At 42.3% G+C, this 21795-nt stretch overlaps 2 protein-coding genes across 3 annotated transcripts in view; one reads left to right on the forward strand and one right to left on the reverse strand.

The window, feature by feature from the left end:
* pam (peptidylglycine alpha-amidating monooxygenase) overlaps positions 1-18525 on the reverse strand; it is a 30122-nt gene extending 11597 nt beyond the window's left edge. Inside the window, exons 1-15 of one of the 2 annotated variants that reach the window (XM_068573368.1) lie at positions 18390-18525; positions 15215-15359; positions 13752-13872; positions 12669-12726; positions 12369-12456; positions 11688-11779; positions 10615-10698; positions 10261-10309; positions 10071-10138; positions 8931-9011; positions 8759-8835; positions 8066-8169; positions 6046-6239; positions 5785-5844; positions 2254-2523 (exon numbers count right to left, since the gene is read on the reverse strand). In XM_068573368.1, coding sequence (XP_068429469.1) covers positions 2254-2523; positions 5785-5844; positions 6046-6239; positions 8066-8169; positions 8759-8835; positions 8931-9011; positions 10071-10138; positions 10261-10309; positions 10615-10698; positions 11688-11779; positions 12369-12456; positions 12669-12726; positions 13752-13872; positions 15215-15321 — 1453 coding nt within the window. In that variant the 5' untranslated portion in view covers positions 15322-15359; positions 18390-18525. The remainder of the gene's footprint in view (positions 1-2253; positions 2524-5784; positions 5845-6045; positions 6240-8065; positions 8170-8758; positions 8836-8930; positions 9012-10070; positions 10139-10260; positions 10310-10614; positions 10699-11687; positions 11780-12368; positions 12457-12668; positions 12727-13751; positions 13873-15214; positions 15360-18389) is intronic. The other variant, XM_068573369.1, reaches the window with a different exon arrangement.
* Positions 18526-18766: 241 nt separating this feature from the next.
* pomk (protein O-mannose kinase) lies at positions 18767-21795 on the forward strand. Its single transcript, XM_068573370.1, has 3 exons — positions 18767-18840; positions 19889-20170; positions 20951-21795. Exons 2-3 carry the CDS (start codon positions 19901-19903, stop codon positions 21719-21721), a joined length of 1041 nt encoding a protein of 346 aa, XP_068429471.1. The 5' UTR covers positions 18767-18840; positions 19889-19900; the 3' UTR covers positions 21722-21795.

Raw genomic sequence — 21795 nt, forward strand, 5'->3', positions numbered from 1 at the left:
TACACATTCATACACTGATACACATTCATACGCTATTACACATTCATACACTGATACACATCCATACACTATTACACATTCATACGCTATTACACATTCATACGCTAATACACATCCATACGCTGATACACATTCATACGCTATTACACATCCATACACTGATACGCATTCATACACTGATACACATTCATACACTAATACACATTCATACACTAAATACACATTCATACACTAATACACATTCAGACACTATTACACATTCATACGCTAATACACATCCATACACTGATACACATTCATACGCTATTACACATTCATACGCTGATACACATTCATACACTAAATACACATTCATACGCTAATACACATTCATACGCTGATACACATTCATACACTAAATACACATTCATACACTGATACACATTCATACACTGATATACATTCATACACTAATACACATTCATACACTGATACACATTCATACACTAATACACATACATACACTAATATACATTCATACACCAGGCACAGGAGCAATGTGGGAGTGTCCAGATGTACACAGCTGATGGAACCTGTTCCTGTGTGCAGCCTGAACATGCATTAACACACTGCAACACTGTAACACACTCCGTAACACACTTCCACATTGTAACACACCGCAACACTCCGTAACACACTGTAACATTGCAACACACTGCAACACGTGATGCACAGGGGGAATGTGAGTACAGGAAGTTACTGAATGTGGCTAAATGTTATTTCCTTCTCTCCATCCATTGGTTTTGGGAGATATTAATGCTAGTTTATCTGTCTTTCCTTTACAAGCAAGCAAGTATTTCTCTCTATATTTGAGAAAAGATCATATTTGTGTTTACTATGACCCTAAAATGATGTCTCTTGTGTTATCATATAGTGATTGAATGCAAGCAAAACCCCAGAGCAACATCACACTCTTTCTGCACCATCTGCTCTCACTCGCCTTCAAAGTGTTACAGCCTTTTGCTGTAACTTATGTACAGACATGTACTCTACCCAAGAAGTATAGTACGTGATGGTGTGTGTGAGTGTGTGACGGTGTGTGTGAGTCTGTGATGGTGTGTGTGAGTGTGTGATGGTGTGTGTGAGTGTGTGATGGTGTGTGTGAGTCTGTGATGGTGTGTGTGAGTGTGATGGTGTGTGTGAGTGTTTCAATCTGCAGTACAATATCATTTCCATCTCTATGGCTGCACAGTTACAAACACACACTCATATCTTAATGCACACACACATCGTCTATGACACCCATATCAACACACATAGATGAAGCTGCATAATGTGCTACAAAGGCCTGCAGCGCTCCATGATGCAGCACCAATGCCCGACTGGAAACCAGGAAAACAGAACGTGTTTTCCCTGGTGGGGAAAATGTCTCAATTTCGTAAAAAGAATTTAAAAAAATAAGGTAAAACTACAATTTTAAAGCCTGGGATGTGGGAGTGGCTGTGTGAACATGGGTGAAGGTGTGTAAAGATGGGTGAAGGTGTGTGAAGGTGGGTGAAGGTGTGAGAAAATGGGTGAAGGTGTGAGTGAGAGACGGAAAGAGGGAATAATTGTTTCGTCAATAAACATGTTTACTGACCGGAGCTTGAACGCACCCCAACTAAATTGGACCTATGTCTCTGCTCTCAAATTATGACATCAGCTGTTTCCCACTGACGTTAAACTGTGTATTAATGTGTGCTTCACATGCTCCCTGGTCATTTTATATCCAACATGCTCCCTCACTGCCAACGTAAAGCACTTTAGAGCAGATGGAGTGTTGGTTCCCTCTGAAATGATTACAGTCACACTTCAATCTTTAGAAATATCTTATGTGGAAGGAAATCAACCCGATAGACCTCAGGGACGCACACAGTGTTTGGTGGATAGCACTGAGTCTAAACCTAAAGTTGCTTGTTTATAAGAGAACTCGACACAGCCCCTCAGCACTGAAGCCAGAGCAAGCTAGATGTCATGAGGCGGTGAACGAGTCCTCACACTCAGACTGAAGTGAGCCCTTCGTTACATAACATGAAGTCTGCGTCAGAGAGACCACAAAGAAAGGGAAGTGGAGAGGAGGCAGACGTAAACTTATATGCATATAACCTATATAGCACAATAAGCTCTGCAAAAAGAGAAAGGGTGATATTTGTAATGTTCTTCAACACATCTAATGTGTTACAGTTTAAGAACACAAGGGGTCAATAACACAACAAGTTAGCATCCAGGACCCACCTTCAGCTAGCAGCTTGCTTCTCGGCGGCTTGGCTGTGGCCTCAAGCTGATGGAATTTGTGGACTTTGTCCCTCACCAAAACATGATCCACCCTGGTTTGGAAGGCTAGCCTGGCACTGGGAAAGCCCAGGTCTTTCTTTTGCATTAAGCTATCAATCTGAGCCACCAGCTCAGCCTGGGCTCTCTGCATCTTGCTCGGGCTGTACCTATGAGCGTGCGCTACGTCCTTGCTCTGGCCTAGCAGCCTGGACATAAAAGAATAGAGGTCACCTGCACAGACAAGGGCAAAGAAGGACAGGAAAGAATGGAAATAAAGGACAAGGAGACTGTAGGCCAGAGGCAAAGTCTTGTTTCACACATCAATGTAGCTCACTTCTTCAGAAGGCTGATGAAATATTTAATGTGGGACTCATGATATCAAAAGGATAAAATAACAAACAACACAAACACATATGTATTGGCCACTACATAACCTATCTTGTAAAATGTGTTTTGCTAGACACTACCGAGCGGAGGTTGTGTTGTTAGCAGGTTGTGTTGTTAGCAGGTTGTGTTGTTAGCAGGTTGTGTTGGGCCAGAAAAGAGTTCAGAAGGAAAGAGTTTACCAGCAGGAAACAACAGAGTGGACAGGAAAGACGTTTAATGATGAGACTGCATGAGTTACTGTACGGTACAACCTATTAATTATAATCTCAGAGGTATTTTCTACAGTTATATGAACAACATGACCGAGACCCCTAAAGACACCAACCTGAGGATGCTCTGCCGAGACATCACCACACATCCGCTGTCCTGCTCGTGTGATCGTACTCGGCCATGTTTACACTTATTCCTGAGAAAGATGCGAGGCCCTCCCTGGCACACCTTTCAGCAAATCAGATCACATCTCAGTTGCTTCTGCCTGACGCGGACTGGCACTTACAGCTCAGGAGACTTGGATCAGTAAAGGAGGTCCAGAGCTATCAGCGGTGCTGACGAACATTCAAGGGACAAAGTGGACTTTCAATGCACGCTTGAGGACAACTTCTTGGCTTCCTAACCTCCAAGCTCTTCATTAAGCTCAGAGACCGAAGGCTCAACACCCTCTGTGATTAAAGGCCGTACTTCCTGAGGGTCAGACTGTGTGGTAGGCACCTTGCACATTCTCCACCCGGCCCTGGCTCAGGTTCAACATGGACTACAGCTTACTTCTGCAGGTTCACCATTGAGAGCATCCTGCTATCCCCAGTATTCAGTTACACGCGCCAACGGGCTTATCAGGGGCACCGAGCAACAAGCTGCCTGCCGACGTCTGGCAGACGTTAAACAACTTTAAAATCTCCCCTTACCTACTAATATACCTTCTTTACCGTTACATCATCATCATGGTTCAGTTCATCTGCCTATTGATAATGTATAGTTCAACAGAAATTTAGATTTTTAAATGCACATTTTAGTTTCTGCTGTCTCATATTATCTACTATTTATTTATTATTTTCTTTCTATAATTATTTTATGAGCATTATTGGAGGGAGCATGAGGTCAAAGGTTTTGTTTGCTAATAACTGCCTCGATGTAGTTTTTGGGCGCCATGACAATTGACTTTCCACCGAGAGAAGGAGAGCTTCATTGTTTGAGCTGCTTGACGGTTTTGTTAAATAACCACAGAATACATTTTATTTTAATAATGGAGAAATAGGTTACTAGTGGAAGAAGGACAACCTCAAACGTGATAGAAAACAATCACAAATTCAGCCGAGAGAGTCGAAGCAGCCCTCCGGCCTCATGACGAGGATCAATTGGAACTTGTTGCAAAGTAATTCAGGGAATTCGGAAGACACATGGAGAGAGACACGCTGCTGCTTTGTCACCAGGCAGATATACGAGGACGCAATAGTCCTTCAGTCAATCCTTCGGTGCGCTAAAGTGCCAGACTGCCAAGGGAGAAGACAGTGAAGATGACAAACGAGGATGCATCAGAGGCAGAGGCAAAGTCTGTGCAGTTTACAAGGTACAACTCTCAGACAGCAAACAAGAACTAAAGAGAAAAAACGATCGACTAGAGACTGTGCTTTAAGCAGCATCTGCGCTTATCAAGTGGCTAACGCAGCGTTAAGCTTATCTGGAAGCCAGGCTGATGGACCAGGAGGGTTGAACATGGAACTTGTTGAAAAGCATGCTCAACCTTTCCCTTGACAAGGAGCTCAGAGTTGAGCCGACTCACTGATCACAACGGCAGCAAAGCCCCAATCTACAGTGATCTAGTCTGGAAGCTAGTAGAGGAGGCTAGAGGCGCCCCAGAGCATGGCAAAAAAAGTAAGTCAACTAGAACAACCTTTACTTCTACGTCGACTATGGCTTCCTGTCGAAGTGCTTAAGAACTAATATGGTGATGAGGTCCTCAGCTGCTCCGGACCAAGAGGATGATCTACTTGGCAAGTGGCAGTGAGACAACTGGGGTGGCTATAAAGAAGCTAACAGCTGCACCCAAGCCAAGATAGGTTTGTCAATGTAAGTGATAAATAAACTGTACTCTCAAAGCTCTTTAACACGACATGTCATCATTCACCCAGTCACACACTGATGGGAGGAAGGTACATGAAGGTACCACCTGTCCATCAGGACTAACCCATCGTAACTTTAGTATATCTAGCACCCTTACTGTTGAATTCATGCAAAACAAAAACAAGTTTCTCTCTTATGGTTTCTGATTCTTCACGATGGAGAAGTAAAGACAGGATTTCTGCTATAAGCTGCTCCAGCAGATGCATTCAGTGTCAGTCTGACGTATATCTACAGGATGTCAGATTCGTAGTGGACAGGTCTTCATCGATTAGATCTCAATAAACAACAAAGCATATGGGCTGAATTCACAGCAGCATGAACCAGACGAAGCTAAGTGTATGTTTCAGAAATGACCAGTTGATAACAGTGTAGTGATGAGTATATATACTCATCAAAATATACTCTTAGACCATATGAATTGGGAGCTAGCTAATACCTTAGCTGGTTGCGCTAGCTGGACTGGCCTACAGTGACCAGCCCTCCAGGTCCAGCCAGCCGTGTACCTTCCTTTAACTTCAGAGCAGCTTCTGTCCTCCACACTCTAGATATGATAAAGACTTGTGTTGTGTGTATTTGTATCTGTGTTTTTTTCTTATGGAGAAAAGACTGCAATGTGCATTATTTAGTTGCGCAACCTCGTACCACAAGTTAGGATGAGCAGATATGGTCTTCCAAAATTCCTGTTTCACTCAGTTATTTGTATAAAAGTTAATTAAACAAAGGCCTCCATGTGTTGCTTTTCTGATGGTCTGCTCTGCAACAGTAATTTGAGGTATAAAGGAAACAATGGAAACAATGGTCGAGCAGGAGGGCAATATACCCAATGATACAATGATGATACAATGAAATTCAGCCTGATTATTTGCACATGTAATTTAGAATTCGGTTCTGTTGTCATAATGTATTGTGTACATTATATGTACTGGAAACATTTGTTTTTTCTTTTGACCACCTGACTGCAAATGAAGTGACTGAACTGAAACTTACCCTGATCCAGAACCTGCTCGGCTTTGTTTTGATCCAACAACAATTGGTTGTCTTCATGGTCTTTGGAGGAAAAATAAAGTTTAATTAGACAGGTTTTTTTTAATGCAAGTTAATAAAAAAGACGATGAGGCGCACATTTAGAAAAATGACTTATAAAAGTATATGTTCACCTCCTAACCAACATGAGAGCTATCATGAGGCTAAATTGAAATACGATGTGTCAGTAGCATGCAGCATAAACAGTATGTGATGCCTTTGTACCTGTTGAGTGCCCCATATGCATCATAGAGTTCATGTGCCCTGGACTAACAGCAATGGGAACGTTGGCCTCAGCTGGAATGCGCTGGAACAGATCTCTGGAGCCAGACTCCATGCAGCTCATGTAGGGGACGGCATGTTTGCTGTCCATGTAGTACATTATGTAGAAGTTGCACATTTCATCATCAGACGTACCACTGCAGACAACAGAAAAGTAACCGGCTCAATACATCACTCGTGGTAATAAACATACAAATGGAGGAAAGGTGCTGTATTTGTATAGTTAAGACCTGCTCAATATCATATCATAATATCTCTGACGTCATACCGCTGCAGCCCGGACAATAAACGCTCAATAGTCACTACAACTGAGCACCTTATCTTTAAACAGTTAAGTGACGCTCAGTACATCCCTTGGTTACAATACTCAAACAATCAAATATAAGTGATGCCTATCCAAATACAGTGGTATGAAAAAGTTTGGGCACCCCTGATCATTTTCAAGTTTTTCCTTTATGTGTCGTTGGTTGTTCGGAACAGCAATTTGAATTAAATACATCAAATAGCAGACAAACACAGTGATATTTAAGAAGTGAAATGAAGTTTATAGGATTTACCAAAAGTGTGCAATAATTACTTAACAAAAGTAGGCAGGTGCATACATTTGGGCACGCCAACAGAAAAATTACATCAATATTTAGTAGATCCTCCTTTTGCAGAAATAACAGCCTCTAAACGCTTCCTATAGCTTCCAATGAGGGTCTGGATTCTGGTTGAAGGTATTTTTGACGATTCTTCTTCACAAAACATCTCCAGTTCAGTCAGGTTTGATGGTTTCCGAGCATGGACAGCCCGCTTTAAAACAGACCACAGGTTTTCAATGATATTCAGGTCTGGGGACTGAGATGGCCATTCCACAACGTTGTACTTGTTCCGCTGCATGAATACTTTGGTAGAATTTGAGCGGTGTTGAGGGTCGTTGTCTTGTTGAAGTATCCAGATCCGGCGCAACTTCAACTTTGTTGCTAATTCTTGAACATTGTTCACAACAATTTGCTGATACTGACTGGAATCCATGCGACCTTCACCTTCAACAGGATGGCCAGTACCTGCACTGGCTACACAGCCCCACAGCATGATGCAACACCACCACATGTTACTGTGGGCAGCAAGTGTTTCTCCTGGAATGCTGTGTTCTTCTTCCGCCGTGCATACCGCCCCTTGTTATGTCCAAATAACTCACATTTAGTTTCATCAGTCCACAGCACCTTATTCCAAAATGAAGCTGGCTTTTTCAAATGTGCTTGAGCGTACCTTAAGCGACTCTTTTTGTGGCATGGGCGCAGAAAAGGCTTCTGCCGCATTACTCTCCCATGCAGCATCTCCTTGTGCAAAGTGCGCTGAAGAGTTGAACGATGCACAGTGACACCATCTGCAGCAAGATCCTGTTGTAGGTCTTTGGAGCTGGTCTGTGGGTTGAGTTTGACTGTTCTCACCATCCTTCGCCTCTGCTTATCTGAGATTTCTCTTGGCCTGCCACTATGGGCCTTAACTAGAACTCTGCCTGTGGTCTTCCATTTCCTCACTATGTTCCTCACAGTGGAAACTGACAGCTGAAATCTCTGAGCTAGCTTTTTGTATCTATTGTATGTAAATAGTGCGTGCAGTGAGTGCGTGCCGCACACCACAACGGCTGATCGACTCAGACTGAAAGCGTAGGTATCAAACCCACGGCCCGCCAATGGGTCTGAGTGCATGCTGATAATGTAATCCTTTCTCCCCTTGAAGTGCACAACAGTGTGTGCTCTGCATGAACAATGTGTAAAGAAACACAAGGCGTTGCAGAGGAGAACAGACCCCGACTGTAAGATATATTTTAATACAAACACAGTCCAAAGAGGGCAAACAAGAGCTCATTTATAATTCAAGAAGTCATGAACAGAACACAGAACAACTGTAGAAACTAAAAGGTACTTTTGAGTTATCGATAAGCTACAATCTGTTGTAAAAATGCTGAACTCACCCAACGTATGTCTTGGAGGTTCTGCCCTCCCCAGTAAACACACATCTGGCTGCAATGGTGTCACCGTACTTCACATTTAACTCCTCGTGAGCAGGATAGAAAGCCTGGAGAGAAGAGACATTCACTGTTGCGCAATGACCAAACTAATTAATAACATTATTTATGCAGATGGCATTGCCCTGGAATCCCAGCGTTATCTAGCTCCCACGAGAGAGCTCATAGTACCATATTACTGCACGAGTGAGCTCATAGTACCATATTACCCAACAAGAGAGATCATAGTACCATATTACCCAACAAGAGAGATTGTAGTACCATATTACCCCACTAGAGAGCTCATAGTACCATATTACTGCACGAGTGAGATCATAGTACCATATTACCCAACAAGAGAGATTGTAGTACCATATTACCCCACAAGTGAGCTCATAGTACCAAAATACCCCACGAGTGAGATCATAGTACCATATTACCCCCTAGAGAGATTATAGTACCATATTACCCCACTAGAGAGATTGTAGTACCATATTACACCACTTGAGAGATTATAGTACCATATTACTCCACTAGAGAGATTATAGTACCATATTACCCCACTAGAGAGATTATAGTACCATATTATTAAATGTTATTAGAGAGCAAACCAGGGACATCCAGATGATATGGCATGCTCTTGGTGATGTAATAACGTACCTGTGGTAGCTGAGGGGACTGTCTCCCAATCAGGTTCCATTTCCCGTCTCGGATCCTGTAGCCACTGACCACTTTACCTGCGACAAAAATAATTATCAAAGTTATCAGTGAAACTAAATAAGATGACTGTGAGTGAAACAAACTATATTCTAAATTCTCTGGTATGACTCACCCAGTTGGTGTGTGTGGGTCCTGAAGGCAAATGGGTAGATGGGATATGAACTGTAATCACAGGCGATGTCTGCATTTGTAACTAAAAAAGAAATGAATTGATGTCAGGGCAGGCCCACTCTTTGATCATTGTACCTTTCTGGCACTGCCCTATTACCACGCATCACACCAGACTCAGACAATTTGGGAGGAAAGGGTGTTATTGTTGGATGAAATTTGTCTCTCAATGAAGTTCTACTGTTAAATTCATAATCATATTTTAGTTAAATGATAAGTAGGATTAGAAGGCCAGTGACTTATGATTGAACTTTCTCCTATGTTATTATGTACACACCCACATTGTGTGTGTCCTGATAAGTCATGAGACAGCAAGTGTCAATATGTCTCTGTGTGTCAGCACACAGGCCTGGTGCCTTATTTGGGCCTGACTGTCAGATGACGGAGGAGGAGGTCATGATGAAGCCATAAAGACGTCATGTATGCCTTTGTGTATTGGTAAACATGTGTATTTAAGATGATAGCGTTGGGCGGATTCTTTGAGCAGTCTCGGACACTATGGGATAGGATAGGCCACGTTGTACTTCTGACTCTGCTCCTTCTTCGAAGAATAAATGTACTTTCAATGATTTTACTTCGAGGTGTCGAGTGGATTTTTTTATACACATATTGGTGTTAAAGCCATTAGAGAAAATAACCAGTACCAGTTTTGTGTTTAGGTTTTAGGGTCTAAACACCGACCAGAAAAGGCCCTATTGAGTTTGTACAGGTTGGATTTATTCATATTTTTATTAGGGCCTGAGCAAAGTCAGCGTCTAAGAAAATCAAATGATGATTATGAAATAAAGACTGACATTTTTTTTAAAGTTTGAGGTTTCAATGAACAGTGTTACTGTGGCGTTGTGGCAATTTGACATGATTTTCCATTCACAGAAAGTAAGAACAATCCAAGCCTGAGGTCTTATTAATGCCAATATCGACTGATGTCACAAAGCCACCTAGTGGCTACAGGAAGTCAGTGTTATGTGAACAGATTGCATTTCTATATTTTTATAAACAAGTTGTATTTCAAATGTTTTCATGCCCCCTGGCAGCTTATGTACATTCAAAGTATACATCCTAGTAAAACATACACCAGACAAACCTCTTTTTCCTGGAAGAATAACTGTGTCCACAGACATAAGCAGGTAGATCCCAGCAATGAACGGCTGCCTGTGAGGAGGCACAGAGCGAGTGTATGACGTCTATGTGCGTCATATTCATACAGGCACAACATTTCAATATCTTTGTGTGTCAGCGTCACAGAGAAGGTCACACTTTAAGTGAATACTCACAGCTTAGATGTCATTCTTAAGGTAACTCCTGAGCAATCTTTATGATGGTCTGCAGAACAAAAGAAATGTAATAAAATGTTTTTCAACATGATTTTCTATTTTAAATCAAAGTTGACATATGACATATCAAAGTTGACATATAGGTGCTTAACTTAGCCTGATAGCAGATGAACATTTGCTATTTTGCACTAAACACAAAGCTGCTGAGGCAAAAGGAACGACAATAAACCAAAGTAGTGGACCAATAGAAGACGTTGTTTGATGCGCTGGATGAAGACGAGTTACCATTAAAACGGATTGAACAGCCTGAAGAAAAGGTGCCGCGTTACCCCTTCAGCTTCCACGAGGACTCACCTTTGAAAACACCGACGTCTCCATAATGAATCTGCAGCACGAGGTGGGACATTCCAGAACTTCTTCCAACTTTAAAACCAACATCTAATAAGACAACAGAAAGAAGAATGGACATGGAGATGAGAACAACCGAGGGAAAAAGATAGAAACGTGTACATAGAACCAATACTTCATGATTCAGGATCTCTCTTTACCTCAAGTCTTTTCATATACTAGATTCTACTTATGAAGGCTAAAGAGACACGCTCTTTCTGGAAAGACACGCTGCTTAATGTAAACGCCACGAAGCCTTTCAATTACACACTCAGAGACAGATATTTAAAAACTAGAGTCAGACAGATAAATCATCCAATATCAGCTGACTGCAGGTGCATCAGTACCTGTGTATCGGTCAGCGAAAGAAACTTACATGTTTTGTGTGTGTGTGTGTGTGTGTGTGTGTGTGTGCGTGCGCATGTCTATAATGAAGAGTTACTTGTTTGCCTGCTATTCAACAATAAAGAACGTAAGTTTCACTCTTTTTTATCCGACCTTGTCTCACTACTGTTATCTCTGCTGCTGCTCCGTGCTGGAGAGCTGCAGAGCGCTTAGTGTCTCTCAGTGTCTCTCATTGTCTCTGTGTCTCTCAGACCTCTGTCCTGACAACGGGGCCACTATAAGACATGAAGTTGTCGGTGTGCGGGTCATGCTCTGTGGATGAATGCAGATCTTTGCAGGTTACTGGCTCTCCCATCAGGTCGGCTGGGTGCGGCACATATTAAAAACCCCGACAGCTATTGACAGGCTTTGACTTGAATGTATCAGAATCTGCATACATTTCAATATGTTTGGTCTAAATAGTCTAATTGTTTGAGAATATAACTCAGGGACATCATCTCTCGTTCCATCTCCAGGAATCGTGTGAATATGGTGCATATAATATTCTTTCATGTGTTTTTATGTTTACTTTTATAATTATTTTAGGCGACCAGCTGGAGTGCACAGTGCCCCCTTGACCAGCCCGATGGTTGAAGAGTCCGTAGAATTGCTGCAAGAAGCAAGATGTTCTTGGTTCCTCCCTTTGAGGGACTTACCTTTGGGCAATCTTGTGGGCGGTGCGTTGCGAGCCCAGGCATACATAATGGATGCTTCGTCCTCACAAGTGCCTTGCACACTGCCACAGTCCCTTGAGAGAGAAACAACGCATCAATACACCTGTCAGTGACCAGAGGGGAAGGAGTCAGAGAGCAACACTAATACCTGTCTAGGGATGGGTATCGTTTGGGTTTTTTCCGATACCAAATGACTGACAGACGCTCATGGAATCATAATTACTTCTTTGTGAAGATTCTCAGTTATCCTACACATGGTTCAAGGGTCAAGGGCAACTTGTCTTGCTCAAGTTGAATGTGACTGTGCCAAACTAACTGTGGCATCTATCAAGCTTAAATAGGGAAACGCTCCCCTTCATTAGTGTGTTCATGTCAGACATCTTAAAATAATCATGCACGGTCCTAACAAATACAAGACCTTTTCACAAAGTTATTACATTTTGAGTTTTCAGAGAAAATGACCCCAGTGAGCGTTGACTTGCACTACATGTCATCCTGGATGCTATTTAACCAGCTTTGAAATGTTGAGCAATACTTACAACACAATAATACAAAACAATGAAAACACTGCTGTAAAGCCTGCGAGTAGCCGCAACAGGATGCGCTGGGGATACTGAGAGGACCATGACTGACGCGCTCGTCTCTGTAACTCTGGGAAATTACCAGTAGCTGCTGGTGGACACTGGAGTCTGGCAGCCGAACAGAAGCATGTGGTGAACTGTGTCCATGCTGGCATGAGGTATGAAGTCCACTGAGGAAGAAAAGCAGTGTGGTTAAAGCATGGAAAGAGGAAGTGCACATTACAGCTGGAAGCTACATGATATGACTGCACTGTTGACTTCTGCTATCTCCAACGTGCTGCTCTCACGCTCCCAGAGACACACCATCTGGTCCACGACGTACCAGTCATAATTACCGTCAATATGTTATCTCTCAACCTAGATATTGTAAAGATGTACTTACCTACATAAGCATCTCGACTAGTTGGCAGAGGAATCGCTGTGCACAGGTAAGTGTCCGACTGAAACATTACAGAAACACAAGTCATCAGATGTTGAAATGTTCAACAGCAAATTTATGATTCAAGATAACTATGCTGTTGGTAGAAAAACATATTTACTCCTAATCTGTTCCTGTTTCACTGTTATATTCAGAATCATATAGTATGTTTATTAATCATTTGTACTATTGTAAAGCCTGTGACTTCTCATTGAACTCTCCCTTCTTAAAACTTACACACAAACATGTCTGCTTATGGTCAAGAGATGGGATCTGTATGTCTCTGTGTGTTATATGACCAGGTCGATGCAGGCCAACCGAAAGACGTCATGGGGACCGTGTTGATGGTTCATTCTCATGTATTTAAGGACGTCTCTGCTCGGTCATAGAGCAGATACGCAATTCACACGCTATGTTGTGTACTTCTTCTCTGCTCCTTCCTTGCAACAAATAAATGTCCTGATGAATGATTTTACCACACGCTGTCAGGGAACTCTTTCCAACAACAACACTGTGGCTGCTCCCTGTCTCCTGCTCTGGAGAGGAGATGCTGGCTTCATGTTATGAGCCACAAGCAGAAGAAGATGAGTTATGTCTCTGGTTATAGATGCCTTCTTTCACATTTTTGTAAGCAGTTTACTTTATTATACTGTGAAATAGAACGTTTGTTATGATTAGGGCACGAGCACTTATTCTAGGCGCTTTTAAAATATCAATATTTATTCATTGTATTATTATTGTGATGTGGAGACGTATAACTTAAACCCAACAGGAGATCTAATTGGCTTTTTTCTCCATGTCCATTGTGGTCGGGTGTTGATGTCTCTTCAGATAATGACTGCACCATTTACAGAGTTTGTTTGATCGTGTGTGGAGTCAAATATTCTTTAAGCTATAAATGCAATGATCTTCCCTTTAGGTCCACCTGCTCCACATTGATTTGAAGGGCTTGGTAGGGCCGGTAACCTCTGGTTTAGCTCTAGTGGAGAGCAATGAAGTGAAAAGATGCAGAACCCTCAGGGCTGAGTTTCAGACACACAGACTCACCCCGGCCGGGACAACACCCGGCATTCGAATATCCAGAGAGAAGTTGTGAGAGTTTGTGAAGACCTGCTGCTTGGTCCTGGACCCACAGTCGCTGGGATCAGACCAGACATCCTCCTGAGCCCTTCAGGGGGAAAGAGGAACAGTGTGAGAAGCATGACTGGTGAGATCAAGGCGTGAGTCAGGCTGGGTAAGATAGGTACCCACTGTTCTGTAAATACTCCAAGGGGTGGCTAAACCCAACCGCTACTCCAGTTTGGGACAGTCTTATTAAATAAGTGTAGATATGAAAAGCTGCGGTTAGTTAATTCTGATGCCTGAGGACAAATGAACGGAGCTGTGATGACACGCCTGCTGCTGTGAGCAGCTTCATGGACAGCACCATCGGCCACGCCGACCCGACGGCTCACAATAACTAATACAGACGGGTAGTCTTAGGTATTTTAGCTGAAGCATTTAGTTTGTTAACTGGTGTTTGATTGTGTGAGGGTTAAACCCCAAATACTCACTGGTGCGAGATATATATATATACATATATATATACATATATATATATATATATATATATATATATATATATACATATATATATATATATATATATATATATATATATATATATATATATATATATATATATATATATGTGTATGTATATATGTAAGCACCTATTGTTCTGTAGCTTCTGTTCTCAACGAGCAGCGGTGCTGCCACGAGCTGCTTCACCTAAAGAAAAGCGCTCACAGGCTACCTGCAGCCTCCGTGTCCAGATTGAAAGTTAATCGCACATGCACAAAGCTCCTGACCCACTATGCAGAGCACTTTAAGTCAAAATCACTTCTGGATCTTTACTATTCTCTATATTTATAGTCTTTGTTTATATATATTAAAGTCATAGGCATAATATATAGGCATAGTCAAGGCATAAAATTCCTGCATTAAAATAATGCATCGTGACAGTTTGGATTATTTGAAAAGAATCATTGATCCGAAGACACGATCAGGACTCACGACCGTGTCTTCGTGTTCACCTCCGCTTTCGTTCATCTGCCGCATACGGATCTTTGGATCCGTTTCCCATGTGACCTGCATAGGCTCAGTACTAGGGAACAGAAATGATTCGTTCATTTCCCGACCCGGTCTTTGTATGAGTCTTTGGATCCTTTTTCATGTGACCTGCATTCAACGAATCATTTCTGTTTCCTTGGCTGAGCCTATGCAAGTCCCAATGCGCGGCCACAAGAACATGAACAAATCTTTTTTTGAGAAGACTCATTACTCGAGTCCTTGTAAGGATTCATTCATTTTGAACGAATCGTTCATGGACGACACATCACTAGCCTTGACAAGATTGGTCAAATGCAAATATTGCTGCCTTCCAAAAAGTAAGAACAGTTGCTACAGCAATGTGGCACAATGCAGATAACAATCCATTATTTCCAAAACGGAGAGTTTTTCTTTCTTACCTTTGGAACCCGGAGAGAGGGTTTTGTATTCCTCGGCTGTGGCTGGTACAGATGAAGGTGAGCACCACCACCCAGAACACAGGCACTCCCATCATGCCTCTGGTCATCACAGCTTGTGTTGCTGCTGCGGCCGGCTGTCAGCGTCCTGTTGGAAAAGACTCGCTGGGTTATTCACACAAACGAGGGCCTGTACACCTGACTCTTTATGAGAGTCTGTGAAGTAGAATCCCTTATGATCACAGCCCTTTGACATGTCTGATGGCAACTTAAACTTAGTGGGACACTAGGTGGGACACTTGGTGGGATGGACACTTGGTGGGACACTAGGTGGAAGATTTGGTGTGACGGACACTTGGTGGGACACTAGGTGGCACACTTGGTGGAAGACTTGGTGGAAGACTTGCTGGAAGACTTGCTGGAAGACTTGCTGGAACACTAGGTGGGACATCTAGTGGAACACTTGGTTTAACATTAGGTGGAACACTTGGTGGAACACTTGGTGGAACACTAGATGGGACACTAGATGGGACACTAGGTGGGACATCTGGTGGAACACTTGGTTTAACATTAGGTGGAACACTAGGTGGAACACTAGGTGGGACACTTGTTTAAATTTAATGCCAAGGTGATGTGACACCAAACCAAGCACAAATGGAGAATATCTCTGAAATATTAGACCACTAAATGCAGATAGAGGCATTCAGCTTGTTCTGAATGCCTTTGCACCTCAGACTCTTTTCACCATTAGAGCTGCATGATATAACGATAATAATATGTGACAGTGTTATTGAAAATCGAAAAGAAAAAAAATATTACTTGCAAGAGCTGGGTTTTTCAAACATTATCCTCCAAATCATTCCAACCTTAATTTGAATAATAATAAATAATTAATGGACATCTATTCATAAAATCCAGAGATGGATCTTTTGACATGCCTATTCCCGTGGATGTGGTTAAACATTTATATTTCCCCCGGTAAAGCTACGTTATGACAAACGAATCCAGGTTGAAATCTGCAGAAAAAGAGCTCGTGCAAAGCATCAGTAAAAAAAAAACAAGTATAAAGACATAGCACTTAACTGATGTTCCATTGAGTTATATGATGCGTTAATGGTCTGTTCAGTAAAAACATCTTGGGGAAATTCATTAATAAAGTTAATATATTGGTTATAAATGTATTATTGGTTAAAATTATATTGGTTAAATGTTTTTGGTGAGGAAGTTGAATAAATGTGTTTGTGTATTTTATATGCATGTTTATGCAGATAACAATTATGTATGACAATAACAATTAGATATTTTTTCAGATCATCTCTACCTGTATGTATGATTTTTTTCATGTTTTTGTGCAAACAATATTTTTTTTAATGAATTAATGACTATTATACGATCACGACCCAACCCTATTCATAAGCCATATTGCCTAGCACTAACACACACACACACACACACACACACACACACACACACACACACACACGCACACACACAATTCCGAATCAAATTTGATTCGGAATTGAAAAAAATGAATTGTTGAATTAAAAGAATTAATGATTTTCATCATTATTTGTCTTAACTGAACACAAAGGGCAGCAAATTAAAAAAAAGGATAGTGACATGTTTAGTGCACTTTTCTTCCTGAGTATCTGGATGTTTACAATAAAGTTCAAAACGTAAATCTAAATACTACACCGACAACTTCTATAGGAAAATGTAGCTCAGATGCAGCCTCCCACAGGAGTCCAGAAATATCACTCTAGGACTCTGCAAGCATCTGGTATCTGCATCTAGTATCTGCATCTGGTTGCTGTATCTTTGGGTTTGCGCAGGCTTCTACAGGTGTGTTACACAGAAAAGGTTACCAATGTGTGATCTCTAGCAGGTCTGATGGGCTCTCTTCACAGATCACCAAAAGGTTTCACTCAGAGGTTTCTTAATTCATGGGAAATAGTTTCTGTCTGCACAAAGGTTACTGCTACAGACAGAACAAGAAGGAATACACTCTATAAGACACTATAAACAGAATTGAATATATATATATATATATATATATATATATATATATATATATATATATATATATATGTATTATTATATTCTTCTACTCTTCTATTTGTTCTCTCATCCAGCATATTACCTTATTATCTCAAATAAGGTGATATAATCAGAATCAGCTTTAATGGCCATGTACAATTTCACATACATGGAATTTGAAGCCGGTTTCTGCTCTTCATACTTGTTTACAATAAGCAAAATATGAATATCAAAAAGACATTCAAGAAAACAGAAAAACAGTAAACAGTGGGAAACAGTTCATTGTTAATAATAATAACAACATAATAACCCTCTATTAAACCTATGGCACACCATGATTTATAAAAGCTCTGAATGGTTTAACACACCCAGAGAAAAGTGAAGCACAGCACCCACAGTGACTCATCTCTGTTCACAGGAAGGTGAAACAACAGGAGGGTGTGAAGGGGCGTGACGTCACAGATAGAGGAAACTATGGAAACAAGCTCATGAAGGACCGCTGCACGTACTGCAGCAGATCAAACTATAAGATTCAACAATACACGAGTATATACTTCTGCAGCCGCCTGACACCGTGTTTATGCGCATCGTATGAATGCAGATTATAGCACACGCGTGTTGTTTTCATCTGCGAAGTGAGAACAATTCCAATAACTGAAAAGATGTCGCCAGTACTGTGAAAAATTAAAATTACGTGTTCATAAAAATAGACCAAAATCCACAACGTGTTGTATTGATCAGTTTAAATATGTTCCCAATTAATGATTGTTTTGGTTTTTCCTCACGCAAACACACCAAGTCACGAACACATCGGGCCAGATGCACGCCTAAACTTCCGTGAAGCCAGAGGCGGAGAGCCAGGTTGAAGGAGCGCGGGCTGCGGTGAGGCTGCCGGCGGCAGACGGAGCAGAGCCCGCTGCCTCCGCGCACCGACCGCGGTGTACCAGCACCAGCGGGACCGTTAGCTCATGAATGCGCTACGGGAGCTAGCGTTCGCTAGCATCCTCTCGCGCGCCGTGTTGTGACATGCCAGACGTAGTCCTTTCAGAGCTGCTGTTTGAAGTGCACCGTGGCTTCCGACCTGGCTCACGGGACACTTAAAGAGAGAATATGATTGACATTATTAATAATAAAATAGTACCTGTTCGCTGCCGCTTGAAGTCTTTCAATCGCCGATATGGAAGAGATAACTTGTCTCGTCGATAATAATCAGTGACAACCACACTTCCACTTTTCAGAATAAAAGCTCCATGTCTTCAACGATAAAGCTCACAGGAACCTCGTTCACGTACACAGACGAGCTATGAGCCACTTCGTCTGTGTCGACGGCTTCAATGCAAAGTTAGAGCTGTAGAACTGAGTAATTATATACATGTATATCTTCTCGCGAATGGGGAACGACTCATAATAGTTTGGTGCGTTTTTGTATTTTAAATACAAAGTTCCTTCAATATACTGTAACGCTTTTGATATGCAAATATGACAGGAAGTGTTTGTATCTACTTCCGGTGGCTCGTGGAGCAGTGCACGAGCAGCGGACGACTTGTTTTCGTGTCTGCGGAGTCGGAACATGTGAAGTCCTATCGACTCAGGTCAGTGAACTCCTGGGAATAATGCCATGTCACCGTGTCTGCTGTCGGCTGGCTGTGCTGCTGCTAACTGGAGGTTACACGTCAGCGTGTGACCCTCAGCAGTCTCACTACTATACTACTGTGTATAACTGTGTATGTAGTACGTATGTGTACGTGTGTTTGTATTCTCTGCACACGCCTCACACCTTCCGTTCCCATGGCAGCTCTCGTGGGCACATGGTAGTTATTACTGCAGTCTAACTGCCTCCACGTCGAAACACAGCCGAGCAGCCCGCACGCGGTTTGTCGGTGCGCGTCTCACGTACACCGGTACTTACGGTAAACGCTAAGAACCGACTTCAGAATAAAAGCCAAGTTCCGGTGAACACGATGGTCAGTCAATACGTCTGTAAATCATAGGTACATTAATTAAAACGCGAAAAACATAAATAAAATACATTAAACAAAATTAAAACGTGAAAAAGTATATTTTTCTCAATGATAACTATACTCAATAATAAAAAACACATGCAAACTGTATTTCAAGAAAAGATGTCATTTCTATTGAGTGAATACATATACATAACATTGATAGCCTACCACCTGGGAAGGCAACTTCCAATATTAGTATATTCTGATGTTGAATTTCTAACTGAAAGACTTAGAAAATCACATTAATTAGCCAATGTTTCTACTGTTACTCTAAAAAAGATGGAGGCTCTACTTAGTATATACATTAAACTATTGCCATGTTTCAACCGCTACTTACAAACTGTGCTGTCCTCTGCTCATGTAATGTCTTCTGCAGCATCGTCTCCCGGCTTAAGGTCGCACAAAAACTATGTAAAGGATGCCACATGGGACCTTGAACACCCACTGAAAATGTAATTTATTTGATGACATCCAGTGGTTTAACTTCTCATGTGGTTACAGGAACATTTTTCTGACCACACTCACCTTAATGAGTAGGTGTGGTTATAAATATGTTCTATATGTTCTGTGAAAGAGACTTAGAACTTTTAACCAGTTTACTCGTATCATCCTCTCCCACCTTCGTTCTCCATTTCAGGTGGAGGGCGCCATGGGTCGGAGTCAGAGCAGTTCACTGTCCCATGGCTTTCCAGTGGTGGGGCTGTGCCTTGCTGCGTTGCTCCTCAGCAATGCCTTGCTCTACCTGTATCTGGAGTCTTTGTATCAGACGGATGAGCAGCTGGGGTCCTCCCATGTTGGCTGCGGGCCTCGACATTTTAAAATGGCGACCATGAAAAACTGCACCCCCTGGCTCCAGTGTTCACAGATAAATGCTGAAGTGCGTAGGCTGAAGCTGATTGGCCAGGGAGCTGTGAAGAAGGTAGAGGGTCTTTTGTACTGTATATGTAATACTGTGCATGTCATTTATTTTGTGAAGTGAAATACAGAGAGTAAACGCAACAAAGCTTTAAGCCATTTCCATTCAACTTAGATTTGGGGTGATTCCAGTGTAGAAGCTTAAACCGGTTCGATTTCGTGCTGTTCAGATTTATTGGCATTTATCATTTAAAAAAAAGGCTAATTAAAGGCGCTACATTAGCAATGACATTTCAGTGCTCAAGCTAAACTCACTGCGCAAATACGGCAACATTTTGGATTTGAAAAACGTGGACAAGACGACATGTCAACGCTGTCGTCGTCTTCTTCTTTAGTGTTTGTAGCTGTAGCGGTGCATCATCACCACCACCACCAAGAGGACTGCTCGTGGCTCTCAGCCCCGTTACATTCCACTATGAGCTCCTGCAAGCCCAGAGGCACAGCTAACATGTCTGGCAGCAAAGTGCCGCCATGTTGGAGTCATGATGATCAGTCGGCTCAGTGCTGCCTCTTTTGCCTCGGTGCTAACTTGTGGTTTACATCCGGGATGAGGTTTATACTGATTTTGTGAATATATTTGCGACAAAGGCTACTTTTAGGTGGGACAAACTCATTTTTGAACTTCCACATTCAACATCCATGAATATTAAAACAACATTTGAATGTAGCTGCTTGAAAAGCAATGACAAAGGAATGGCTTGAATAATTTGTACAAATATTATTATACAAAGAATTGTCTTCTTCATGAGGCCTCACTTACTGACGGGTCATCACTTTTCCTCAGGTGTATCTGGCAGAGTGGAGGGGCCAGAAGGTGGCTTTGTCCCAACTGTCCTCTCTGGAGTACCGAGAGGACTTTCTCCATGGACTGTCTATGTTGCAGGCCCTGCAGGGCCCCCATGTGGTGCAGTTGGTGGGGTTTTGCCTTGAAGACCACGCCCAGGTGACGGAGCTCCACTCACTTGGCAACTTGCTTAACTTGGATGGTGTTCTTGCACAAGATCAGCACCAACAACATAACAAATGGCAGATGCGGCTGATGCTGGCTATAGACTATGTTTCCATCCTTCATTATCTTCACAACAGCCCAGCTGGGCGGCGGGTGATGTGTGACTCTAGCAGCCTGGAGAAAACACTCTCCCAGTTTCTGCTGACCAGTAACTTCCACCTGGTCGTGAACGATCTCGACGCACTGCCCGAGGTGGATCCGTCCAGAGGCTTGTTGGTGAAATGTGGTCACCGGGAGCTCACCGGGGACTTTGTTGCCCCAGAGCAGCTGTGGCCATTCAGAACCGAAGGGAAGCCATTTTCAGACCATCTCATGCCCGAGTATGACGAGAGGACAGACATCTGGAAGATCCCAGATGTGACATGGTTCCTGATGGGAAGGGTACCTGGAGGGGATGTGGTCCACTTCCATCTTTTTCAGATCCATGAGGCGTGTAAGAAGGAAGACCCCAAGCTCCGCCCTTCAGCACTGGATGTTTTGAAGGTGTACAAATCAGTGTACAGTAGCATGGTGCGGGACAATGCTGGCTTTAGAGACATGCTGTAGAACACTCCATAACTACCAACCAAACCCTACAAGGACCATGAATGTGCAATAAAAGTTCAACTGCAGTTTTACAA

The sequence above is a fragment of the Clinocottus analis genome, unplaced genomic scaffold (assembly GCF_023055335.1).
Source record: "Clinocottus analis isolate CAN_PGR_092001 unplaced genomic scaffold, fCliAna1.0.p SCAF_13, whole genome shotgun sequence".
Lineage (NCBI taxonomy): Eukaryota > Metazoa > Chordata > Actinopteri > Perciformes > Cottidae > Clinocottus > Clinocottus analis.